The 12381-nt window shown below is 40.2% G+C and overlaps 1 protein-coding gene across 10 annotated transcripts in view; it reads right to left on the bottom strand.

The window, feature by feature from the left end:
• TMC5 (transmembrane channel like 5) overlaps positions 1–12381 on the bottom strand; it is a 36163-nt gene that overhangs the window by 4263 nt on the left and 19519 nt on the right. For all 10 annotated transcript variants that reach the window (XM_082313476.1, XM_082313477.1, XM_082313478.1 and 7 more), the window contains 13 exons: positions 11484–11583; positions 10792–10882; positions 10219–10467; positions 8800–8951; positions 8115–8259; positions 7378–7533; positions 6633–6799; positions 5903–5981; positions 5440–5537; positions 3588–3683; positions 2938–3013; positions 1939–2072; positions 578–751 (listed from right to left, as the gene is read on the bottom strand). In XM_082313476.1, coding sequence (XP_082169602.1) covers positions 578–751; positions 1939–2072; positions 2938–3013; positions 3588–3683; positions 5440–5537; positions 5903–5981; positions 6633–6799; positions 7378–7533; positions 8115–8259; positions 8800–8951; positions 10219–10467; positions 10792–10882; positions 11484–11583 — 1717 coding nt within the window. The remainder of the gene's footprint in view (positions 1–577; positions 752–1938; positions 2073–2937; positions 3014–3587; positions 3684–5439; positions 5538–5902; positions 5982–6632; positions 6800–7377; positions 7534–8114; positions 8260–8799; positions 8952–10218; positions 10468–10791; positions 10883–11483; positions 11584–12381) is intronic.

The raw sequence follows: 12381 nt of genomic DNA, 5'->3' as shown, positions 1-12381 counted from the left end.
TTACTTGAGATTAGCTGGAAGCAGACTGTAACCTACTTATTAGCAGCTCCCCATACGGTGTGCTCACTAACATGCCGCTTGTGCCCGTCCCCTGCAGTGTCCCTCTAGTACTTCAGCTGATCTTTACCTGGTATCATCTCCTCTAATGACTCCACTGATGAGAAGCGGTCAGAAAAGACAAAGCAACCATCTGCCAGATTTCTGGGGAAGGCAATTTATCCTGCCAACTGTATGCAGCATGTTCCCTTTTGCTGATGTTCCTAAAGCTAAGCGTGCCAGTGGTAATAAGATCTGGAGCCTAGGCAGCAGTAAACTAGAAATATTCAATTGAAAGCAGTGTATCCTAGGGTTAGCATGAAGCTGGTTTGTAAAGAGCTTTGGCATCCTAATATAAAAGGAATAAGTTTTATAACTTTTTTATGTACTTCAAATACATGAGTTTCCAATATATTAATCATTTCTGATGCTTTAAAATGCACTTTGCAATTATATTTTTTTTAATGAAGAATGGCTATGTCATAGCCAGTTTTTCCCACTTCAGGTCCTTTCCCAGTGCTTTTCATTAGCAGGTACTTACAGGACAAGAACGGAGAGGATGAAGAAGAAAAGTTCACTTGTAATTAAGTTATGGTAGATCCACACTACCCATTTTGAGGGAGTGTAATTTTCCAGTATTTTTATCCACTCAGAGACTGCAGCATACATAGAAGACAAACCTCTGAAAGGACCACATTCTTCTGAAGGTTTTAACCTGAAAGTGTGAGAAAACAGCTACTTAACGCTTCACATATTAACCAGTGATTTAGTTAATATTGTCATTTTGTACATCAAGATGTTCGTTAGTTTGCTGTAGCTCTCTGCTCTCTTTGGACCCTCAGGGAACTTCCATGATCTATGTTTGATTTTTAACTTGGGTCACTCTCCAGCCATTAAAATGCCCACCCCAGTCTATGCAGCAAGAGATAAGAGACCTCACTGCAATGGATCAGTACCAAGCCCTATAAACACAATCTTGACCTAAATGTAACAAGTCAATCACTGTAGCGCAAGCTACAGCAAACTGAAAATCTGGATTTTCAAAGTTTCACCACAGGTGCTTAAGGGAACCATCGTTCCACCTTGCCTTCAAGGACATGAGTCACTACAGGTTTTCAGTAACAACAGGATGTGGTGAACTAAGGCAGCCTGTAGCAAGAATTAACATTTTCACGTAGACTGAAATAGGAAAATGTTGTTTGCTTTGAAATTGAACCAGTCCAGACAGTCTGAAATTCCCACTCACCATCTGGAAGTGTTTGCTCTGAAATATTTAATCCCACCTGGTTTCATGTGTAGCCACCTGTCTTACTAAATATTAAAATCATGTGGCTGAGAATTGCTGAGAAAAAGAAGAGGGGTATCCATGCTGCCTTCATTACTGTGACCAGAGTAACATACACATAAACAAAGCAACTTTAAAATACTGGTAACAACCGAGATGCATTATCTAGCGGTCAGCACTCCCTGCAAAAAGAGCCTCTGAAGTTTGTAAATAATCCAGAATTTGACCTCAATTGAGTTTTTCCAGGTGTTTCTCCACTGCAGACCCAGTATGGCGCATAACATAAATAAGGCCAGGAACTAGGACTAGGTCACAGAAACTTTTAAGGAGGAGGAAAAGCCAAAATTTGCTGTGACGTTTAAACAGGAACTCAAAACTTCAAGGTAACTTTGTTTCTCCTCCCACTTTCTTATGGGACAAGTTACTGCATTAAGCATATTCTTGCAAACTCACTGAGTGCATGTCTTGTTCTCAGCATACAGAACACCTCATGAACATCTGAAACCTTCCATTAGCAATAAATATAGCTCTTTCTACAGAAAAATGCAGGTTCCTCTGCCTGGTATCAGGTCACACAGCATAACATAGTAGGTGTGAATGCCAGTGACCTTCCATACCTCCAGACAGTGACTCCAATGACAGAGAGGACTCCAAGGAAGGAAGGGAAAAACAGCAGGAACAGGAAGGATGTTGTCATCTGAGCAGTTCTCCACACTTTGCGAGGGGGTTGGCAATTCATCATCAGACTGACCTTTAAAGAGATGAAGGTACACTGACTCTTGGAATGGTGTTACCTGCCACTTCAACTCGGTTTAAGTCAATTCCACTGAAACTGCTGGTGGCAATTGCTGGAATAGCATCTAGCAAAAGTTTCCAAGAACTTCTTTTATGTGAATTTGATAGATACACTGTAGTTTTAGAAAACTTCAAGAATATAGTCTTTAAATAGTAAGAGGCAAAATGAGGTTCTGATGGGTTCTTCAGGACTCCGTTGGGTAGAGTTTGCTGTTGCAGCGTACGCAAACCCACCATTCAGGGAAGTCTGAACCACTATTTCTAGCTATAGCTTTGTTCTTCTACGTTGAACACTACAAACTGTTCAGTGACCCAACAATCAATCTATCATCTAGTCATACTACTGAGACAAAGAATTCTGAAAAGAAGAAAATTCCAGCATGATCTTTAGCTGAATCACCCTGCTTACACTTAGATAACATGGGGGGGCATTGCTGGGGAGTGAGCGAGAAGCCAAAGTCACAGCCACAGGCTGAGTGTCTATATTGATGTAGGCACTTGCACACCTTTAATTCCCCAGCCTTTAATTTTATTAATTTATTCACTTCCCTCTGTAACTGTGCTCTTAACCCCTCCTATAACCCTTCCACACTTTCTCCCCGTCTCAAGTTTCACAGGTATGTAATTCAAGGGCGTGCATCTAAATTGTGTTCCTTTAAAGCAACCCCCCCATCCCGCCCCTGCAAAACCCAATCAACCAAACTGCTCCCCTAAATGCAAAACCCCACAGCCTCCAGACAAAACCAGCACTTTAATGCTATAAATTCTGCCCAGATTTCAGACAGTGTAAGTTTGTGATGAATACATGTAAAGCTTGTTACCTTTTTCACATAAAATACTACAGAAAATGTTATCATCTGGATACCAGGCAGCAAAGGTGAGAAGAGGATACCGATCCTACCAGAAAGGATTTATAAGAGGAAAGTTAAATCTTCACCATTCACCACAGAGCTCTCAGTGCACCGAAAGCAGAAAATATCACACTAACTTCATATACATTTAGTGTTTGGTTATTTGGAAACGTACATTGATCCTGTAACAGCAAGTTAACCTTTAAAAATACACAATTTCAAACATAAATATCTATATACGCATCTGCAAAACTCTTGTAATTGGAGTAACGTACTCATTCTTAGAAATAAGGAATCTTTTCCAGGGTTTAATACTGAGACTATTTCGACAGGAACACCATTCCAGTGGGGAAGTAAACAAAACTCTAGGATGTTCCTTTTATGGGTTTCTGCCAGACCAGGCGGCCACAGGGTAAACTACTGACTAAAGTTATTACCTGCATAGTTACAAAGAGAATTGGCAAGTCACGATCCTTACGAAGGTACTTAATATATGATCTTCTCAGGCATTTATCCTGTTCCTTCCCCTGTGATATGAAGCACTCAGAAATGTCTGAAGAAGAATGTTCCATGGTATTTTTAAGTGCAAATGAAGTTTTGGCCATAAAGGCACCACTTACCAGGTCAAAGTCTGTGCATAGATCAAATCTAAAACATTTCGTCCGATATCAAATTCTGGCAGCCCCAGGCTCACACAGACTGTAGTCCCAATAATTCTGAGGGGAAAAGAACAACACAGCACATTCACTAAATGATAAAACCCTTTATAAAAATCTCCATAAACGACCTCCTGAATAGAAGCATCAATGACAAATTACTCAGAGGCTGCATTAACCACATGTCATGCAAAGCAGCCACAGCTTGTTGATTAGACAGCACATAAAAATGAAACAGAATTTGGCAAAAGCAAATCCCCATAACACACAGCAGGGGTGAAATAAGACCTGGGATATTTTTCATGCAACTCAAAGAAGGGGGGGGGGGGGGGCGGGAAGGATTCTTAACTATATCAGAAAAGTACGCTTATGCTTATGGATTAAACAGTTGAAACGGCCTCAGTACGAAACTGTAACAGCTTTTCAGTTCCTGAGTCTTGAAAAATTTCAGGCTTAATAAAACAAACAAACAAACAAACAAACAAACAAACCAAATCTTGTAGACAGATACTCTTAATATATCCTGAAGTATGTTCTACTTTAAACTAACTGAGGTTGCAAGTAGCTGAGACACACTGGTAAGCAAGTACCCAGAGGATTCCTACTGAGGGCCAACAATCCCTTTTTATCACCTCATTTTTCCTGAGCTGGGAAGATTCAGTTTCTGCTTGTTGTAGCAAGAACAGTAAAGATTTTGGTAACTATCCCATCTCTGCTTGAATACAGGTCTTGGTACCACCTCATCAGCTGCATCATCAATCATGTTTCAAGGCTGGGCTTGCAGGGTGTTACCCTGAATATATACAAATAAATACAAGTAATTGTACTTTTAATCTTTCACGGCTGTAAGTCTGGTGCTTTTGCGCAGCTTACGGGAGGACATTCATCACAGCTGACAGTGCAGTTTCAGTACTGTGACCTTTTGCTGTGAGGTGGTTTCCTATCTGAACAGAACGAGAACAGAAGGAGGATTAAAGTACACCAGCAAAAGCTGTGGAGGGAAAGTCTTCAAGGGCTTCTCAATGTTCTTTTCTATTGATTTGACATAAAGGTAACAAAGTCCTACCTTGTAAACCAGTCTTGTTCACATCCTGTGCAAAGGGCAAACAAAGGATCTCCTATACAAGTATGGCCAGGAACCCTAAATGCTCTGTAGAGCTGGCAAGCATTTAAATACTCTACTACCTTAAGTCATAAATAACGTTTGGCAACAGGAAGGTACACACAGCAGATGTCAGAATTAAATGACTTTTTGCTTACATGCTTAGCTGTATTCACATTCAGTTAAAAATACTTTCTCACTTACCATGCTGCAGAACTCTACATTTGAGAGTCATATTACATCCTTAATAAGACTGACTAAAATAAGACCTTAAACTTGTGTGCGCTCTGTGGAGTGACATAACTAAGAGGAAAAAAATACAGGGGGACATACCAAGGAGAGCCAGCAGTGTGCCTGAGCGTATGCAGAAAAGCCAGGGTTTCTGCTTGAGACTCTTGGTCCTCTGTCACCCCATTCAGGAGATCTACGGGAGTACAGTGTGGCTTCCTCCCTGCCTGTGTTTCCATCTCCAAAGGAAAAAAGGACACACTGGGAGAGTAGAACGGTACATACTCTGACCTCCTCCTAAGCAGGAGCTGCAATATACGCAAGGCATGTACCCAGAGACTGTGCCTGGTAGACACAACCAAGGAAGATTCAGTGGTGCCACAGCCAGGCTCCTGTTGGACTTCTTTTCTCACATTGGAAAAAAAGACCATGTCTTTGGTGTTTTTATTCATTAACTAAAGACAAGATTAGAAAAGTAGTACTCACCTTCGTAAAAACTCTCCAAAGAAAGAGCCAAGCAAACAAAATATGAAGTCAACTAGAACAAGACGATAGATATCTTGGCCAACCAGAGTTTCCCAGCACTTTAAGAAGTAGAAGAAAAAAAAAAAAAAAGTATATCTAGAAGTCAAAAATGATGCAATTCTAAAATTGTTCCCAAATGCCTGTGCATCTGAAACTTGGGCTACAGATCAAAGTTCTGCTAAGACCCTGACTAATCATAGTTGACCTCTCATTGAACAATGCTGCAAACCAGCTGAGACCTGAGCTGGGTGATTCATTTTTTCCTACAGTTCATTTCTCTAGACATGTTAATAAAAAGTGTTGGGGTGGCAAATTCAGCTTTCCAAGACACTACATGTACTTCTCTTTGCTGGAGCAAGCCACTTATCAAAGTGGTTCCTAACCTGGCATTGTAAGTCAAAGATTTTTATTTTTGAAACTTTACCTGTGACTCTGATGCAGCCACAATGTTCAGCCAGTAGTAGCACAGTATTCCAACAATTGATATCTTCAGGATGATATTTCTAAAAAGAAAAAGTAACAGTAACTGCACTGACAGATGGTCCGTAAGCTCACTGGAGGGAATGACGGCAGGATGACCGTTGGTTACGCCTTATTACCTCCTTTTATAACAATAGCACTGCAGAGTGCCAGCACTAACAGGAGCTCTCCTCGGAGCTCGGGTGCAGCATTATTCTATTGTCCTGACAGAAGGGGACCTGGGCATGACAGCCTTGGCACAAGCCTCTGCTGAACAGGCTGATGACTGGCTGTGGGGGCCACACAGGGGAGGAAGGCCTGAGGGGCACCAGGGGTTATGTGCTGTTAATTCCATGCATCTGTTGTGTAGTAAGACCTCCTCACTCCTCTCTCCCCTTTCCTTTTCCTGGGGGCCCAAGGGCCATCTAGGGAAACTACAAACAAAACCAAGCCCAGTGTCACAGTGTGCCTAACAGAGGGAAACCATACCCTGTCCTCATGCAGAGCTGTAACACTCCAGAAGGCTCATAGAAGACAAAACATGGAGGGAAGAGTGTACAGAAGCCTTTGGAGAAGATGAATTCTCCTCCATAGCTCCCTACTGCCCTCCACACCACCTAGACACAGCTTGCCGTCAAAAAGAAGAGTCAGACAACTTCGGACAAAAAGCACTAAGAGGTGGCAGCAACAAATACCTTGTAATAGTGACATATATCTGGTGTCCAGGAGACTGAAATCTCTCCAGGTGTCCAAGCCACGAGTAGAAGAATGGGATGAATGCGTTGAGGAGAGATGCGACAACAGGTAGCACCATCATAGCAGCTTGGCTCTCCAGGTCATTTTTATGCCCTTTCACAAACAGCTTAGAGAGGAAAAACAAAAAAAACCAACCAAACAACCCCAACTTAGAGCCTTAACCGAAATGCTGCCTCAAGTTGTGTCCACAGAGAAGACACTTGGCACACCTCCCTGTATGTTCTCAGGTTAGAGACTATCATGTTCTTATGGGCCCATGTCCAGCAGCACAGCAACCCTCTCCCCTTCCCGTGTTGCATGTGACCAAGGGTGGGAACCCCAGCTTAAAAGCAGCTCCTAGGCAAAGGAGAGGCAGGCCTTGCTGAGGCTTCTTCTTACTGTTTCTTTCAAGGTCACCAGCTGTGCTATCCCTAGCCAGCTGTGAGCCCAGGTAAGCAGGAGGGATCTCCCTCCTGGAGATTTGCTCAGATCCCTCAGGTCCTACGCTCCTGCCACAGTCCCACTTGGTGCAAGTCTTTGCAAAACAGTTTTTTAGGTACGGCAGAATTTGTGTTTGCATTGGCAGAAACAACAGCTATGCTTCCCTACAGTCCTCGTAGTGAAGAGACCCCGGCTTGCATTCAGTGTAAGATACCCATGTGGAAAAACGCATCTCCAAAAACAGACTGCAAAATCTGCCCTTACCTTTAGGTTATTAATGGAGAAGAAGTAAACACCAGCACAAGCAGCTACTGCCGTTCCCAGGGAAGCAACCCAAGAAGCAAGATGAATAATAATACGAATAACTGTCTCTTTTACAGAAAAATTTAGAACTTCTTGGTTTACTTCAGTGAGGTCTTCCTGCAAGAAAACAATTCCTAATGAAGAATTCCTTAGTCAACAGCATAAAGCAAAACTTGTTTCAAGTAACTGCTTGAGCGACTGAATGAAATATTATTTCTCCAGAAGATGGGCCGACTAATATCCTGGGAACGTTTATGGGACAACTTTGTGTTCCTATCCTAAAAGTCCTATCTCCTGACATTTACACTGTATTTCGCATACAATATTACAAGCCTGCCTTTTGTTTACAAAATGGTTAAGCAGCAGGAAGGAAAAACAGAAGAAATATTCTGTTTGGCAAATATTTAATAGTCATAGAGATTCATTCAGTAGAACAGAAGCATACAAATATTTATATGTAGCTTAAAGAGAAAAGAAAAACAAGTAGCTAAGCCAACCCCCGGAGTTCAAACCAAATGAAACTTAACAGTCAGGAAGACTTAAGTCTACTAGTCACAGGACTAGCATGCTTGAGTCTCTCTGTCAGAGACTTGTATGTGCACACACAACTTTGTATGCACAAATAAGTCTCTGGCAGAGTGACTCATGCATGCTAGTTTTGTACTTTTCTACCTTTTTGTACCTCCTGTGTTTTCTACCTTTATTTGTGTGCTGAGATTCTTTTGTTTCAACTTCACGGCTTTTTCATTAGTTATGTTGAAGTCCCAAGTGCAGAGAAGTTTGCTAGCATTTCCAGAGTATGTCTGAGGGTTAATGAAGTTCCTGCAGAAGGATTTTGCCATGCTGCAATGAAAATTAAATTTGTGAGATGCGTAATGGGGAAATGCATCAAGTCTGTACAGCAGGGCAAGAAGGGAGACTTGTCAGTTTTTCTATCCCATCCCAAGGCTACTGAACCTCTGTCAGAGCATGTCACATAAGAAGACATGGAAAATAAACTTTCATGTAAGAAACAAGTCTCACATTTCCTTCTCCTAGTTGTTGCTGCCAATCTGTACCTCTGGAAGGCCACATCAATACCAGAAGATATTAGGAACAACAGCTTACAAAAGGGAGATCATGATATTCATTGGTTTGAACTGGGATTCTCTGTGTGCCCCTTACTATTTTGCAGTTATTCTTCATTTGTCTAATAAAGGTTTGATTTCTGGAGACTGTCTTTTGAGCAGAAACTTCTACTTTAACTCTAGACCTGGAAATAAGGACTTCCAGAAACATACTCAGGTAATTATTACTGCCAACCATTTACAGGGTGGGTTTTTTTTCTGTGGGATTTTTTTCCCCCCTTAATGTAAGTGAAATAAGAATATACAGCTAGTTTACCTGAACAACAAGATAAGAAAACAGATGACAAAATATATTCCAACGGTGAAAAAATAGGCCAGCTGCATGTTGTAAGATGGACCATTCTCTATTTTACTGATTGTAGCATTGGTGTAAAAGCCATAGTAGAGTACTGTTTGTTGAAAATAACCCTGAAAAGATATGGACATCATTCAGAGTGTTTGCTATTGCCTGCATATCATGGGAAGTATCATCATCTGAAGCCCAATTAGTGGAAGTGGGAACTGTCCCATTCCCTACTGTGAAATCACAAGTGTGATTAAATTTCTAAATATCAGGCTCTTTGTTTTCCTCCTATCAGCTAAAATCTTCCATATTTTTGAGAGCTTCTAGAGATATATAGATGACTTGTATCCTTCTTAAGATTCGTGCAGGATGGTCGTGAGCATTCAACACCTTTGCAGGATTTGGATTTGGTCTCTTCTGAAAATTCCTGAAGAGGGAAAGTCTTAATTGCTTCTTTCTTAGGAGCAAGTTCTGTACTGACAACTTGTATCAGCTATGGAGGAACCAGGAAGAAAGCTCGAGACATTCAACACTATAGTTATTACGTTATAGCTGAACTCCTGCAATGGTGACTGTACTTTGCAAAGTTAAACAGCATTACTACAAAACACAGCACTTTAAAAGCAATTTTAGAAGGAAAAGATCTTTCCTTTTTACAAAGATCTCTTCTCAACTAAGTACTAGTAAGAGCAGAGTCTTGTTTATGAACTAGAGAAATCCTTTAACAACGATAAGATTGACACATTTTTTACTGCAAAGACAGAGAAAAAAATAAAAGAGTAAGTCATCTTCTCAGATCACTTAGTTGATTAATACTAGTCAAGTTAGAGCAGTGCAAAATCTTCCTTTAAAAACAGCCTGGGACTTTATTCCCTGAATGTAATGATCTTCACACAATGAAAAGATTCTCCTGTGTCCAGGCCCCAGTGAGTTCAGCAGGTTGCCACAGAAAGATCTGTGTGCTCCTTGGAAGAATAAAGCTTTGGAAATAAGCAAAATTCACAGGATCACATATGGAAATCTGCACTGTATTTTCAGAGCAATATTAGCAGGGGAAAAATGTTTTGCTGGAGACTGTTGTAGCTATCTCTGGAGGGCCCGGCTTCCCTTGTGTCTCCTTGTGAAAATAACGAATGTCTTGAAATAAATATTGCTGAACACAGCACTCATTGGCAGTGAGACAAATTCATAAGGATGAGTTCCATTCATCTCACTCTGAGTCAATGTTTGTTGCAGCTTCTTTTTCAAGTATGTACTAAATATTATTTCTAGTCATGTAAAATTCTAACTCCACCGCTTAATAAGAAATACTAACTTTTTTACTGTATCGTGAGTTTTTAAAGTAGATCTGTTGCACACAGTACTAATACAAGTCTGTTGTTACATACTTACAGCTCCAGTGAACAGCTCCAGACCCGTGAATGAAAGGTTGTTTGGTTCTGCTGCAAGAAACTGAGGGATTGTGATGAAACTGAAGTTTATGAGGAATGAGAAGATGTTGAAAGTTAGCAGCCACTTCAAGAAAATAAAATAAGAAAGAACACTTGTTCCAAACTTGGCGCCAATGATCTTCAGAGTCTTGTGCCATAACTGCAGTAGGTGAAAATATTCTGACAAGCTATTTCCAAATCGCCGAAATGACTGAGGTGCAAAAGAGCAGAGAGAGATGAATCTCAGCAAGCAGTCTTAAACAGCACTCCAATTCACATAATAAAGCGTCACATTTTTTACAGTTCCATTTTGATGATAAGAACAGATTTCCCCCACTACATGCACCATAAGATGCTTAACTGGTGTTCCTAAGTGCTACCATAGTGCAAGTCATTATTAACGAACACTGCAGCAATTAACTGGTTCTTTGGTAAGTAACATAAAGCAAGATACCAGATACCTCTGGAGACAGTGATGATATTGCAGCTAAAGTGGTTTACGCTATTGTGACTGACAGAAGTTTCTGACACTTACCACTACTGTTCCCTGCAGACACTGTGGACAGCAGGAAAGCTGAGTACTGCGGTGCCTTGATTTTTTTGTTACTTCTTTAAGAACTTTATTCCTGTGGAGAGCAGGGCAGGGGGTGACAAGCATCATAGTATGGGTTGTAATTAAAACAAGAAGCCAAAGAAGCTGCTGCAAATACAGTTTCACACGTGTCCACATGAACAGAGTTAATAAAACACGGAGTTGTTCTGCTGGTTCTTTTTCTATTAGCTGATACCATGGCTCTTGTCCATGCTACAACAGCATGTTCTAATCCCTCCACTAACTCACTCTGGGAACAAAATTTAAATATGTTCTGTGAGGAGACAAAAGGATGGTTGAGACCATGTGGTCTCTTTCTCCATTTTCAATGGCCAACATCTAAGTTTCCTTTGAAAATAAATCGCAAGTCATCATTCATAACCAAATCTCAGGGCCTTGATATTCTGTTTTATATTACCATGAGAGATTCTTCTTATCCAGAGAAAGGACAATGAACCATCTTTACATTATTTTCCCTTGCAAGATGTTAACTTTTAAAAAGTGAATTAAAAAGTACTTTCAGTTCTTTCAAAGTGACAAACCAAAGCTGAGCAGTTGGCAAACAACTACACTTGATAGCTAGATGTTGAAAGTATAGTGTTTTTAAAACTGAACAGACAAACTTTTATTTTTACCTGATCTCTCTCTTTTTTTTCATGGTTGCTGGCATCTTCTGTATTGCTTTAATCCTTTCACTGATGGACATACTTGCAAGATTTCCAATTAAATTTCCCTCTGCATAAAACCCATGAAAAATCCAAATTTTGGGATAATAATACAATAATTCTTACACAAAATCTGAAATGGATGTAACAACATTCCCCATTTTCACTGCTACTAAGGTGTGGCAAGTTCTCAGTGGCAAGAGACTTAATAATACTCCCCAGAATATCCTCAGCTCCATCAGTACTCTAATACAGATGTAAGTAAGTAGTACAATACCGAAAGTTAAAAAATAAATGTCATTTGTCTGATGCTTGTTTAATGTTAATACAAAGAGCTGCAATATAAAGGAAAAGAAAAGAGTGACAAACTGGAGGATTCTGGTCTATTGCTTGATCACTGTTTGATAGTTACATATCTATGATGCTACACATTGACTTGAAAGCTAAACTTTTGTTCTATTTGTTCTATACTTTTAGTTGATGTTAGTGCCCAAGCTTAGCACTACCTATGAAACAGACAGAACTGTATTACTTGACAATCATCAGGCTGTTTTTGCGTAGTTAGAATTTGATGCTAATTCCAGACAGAGTGGCTGAAAACAATGCATTAGCTGGTCAAACAAATTCTAATAAAGAGTTTAGCTTTTCTTTCTACAATTTAACACATATTCACACTGCACTGTGCTTCATTTATCATGGGATTTTAGTGTGCTACTAGAGTATAAAAGATTAATCACTAGCATTAACACAAAAACAAGTTGTTCCCACAACCACAGAAAGAGTGTACCTGCAATTCTGGTGATAAACCAAGAATAGTATCAGTCACACCATCCTTGTGCAAGATGCTATTTAATATTGAACCACTTAT

Source organism: Platalea leucorodia (assembly GCF_965183815.1).
Source record: "Platalea leucorodia genome assembly, chromosome: 5".
In the NCBI taxonomy this organism is placed as follows: domain Eukaryota; kingdom Metazoa; phylum Chordata; class Aves; order Pelecaniformes; family Threskiornithidae; genus Platalea; species Platalea leucorodia.
The sequence above is the reverse complement of the archived record's forward strand: the minus strand, read 5'-3'. Positions and strand labels throughout refer to the sequence as shown.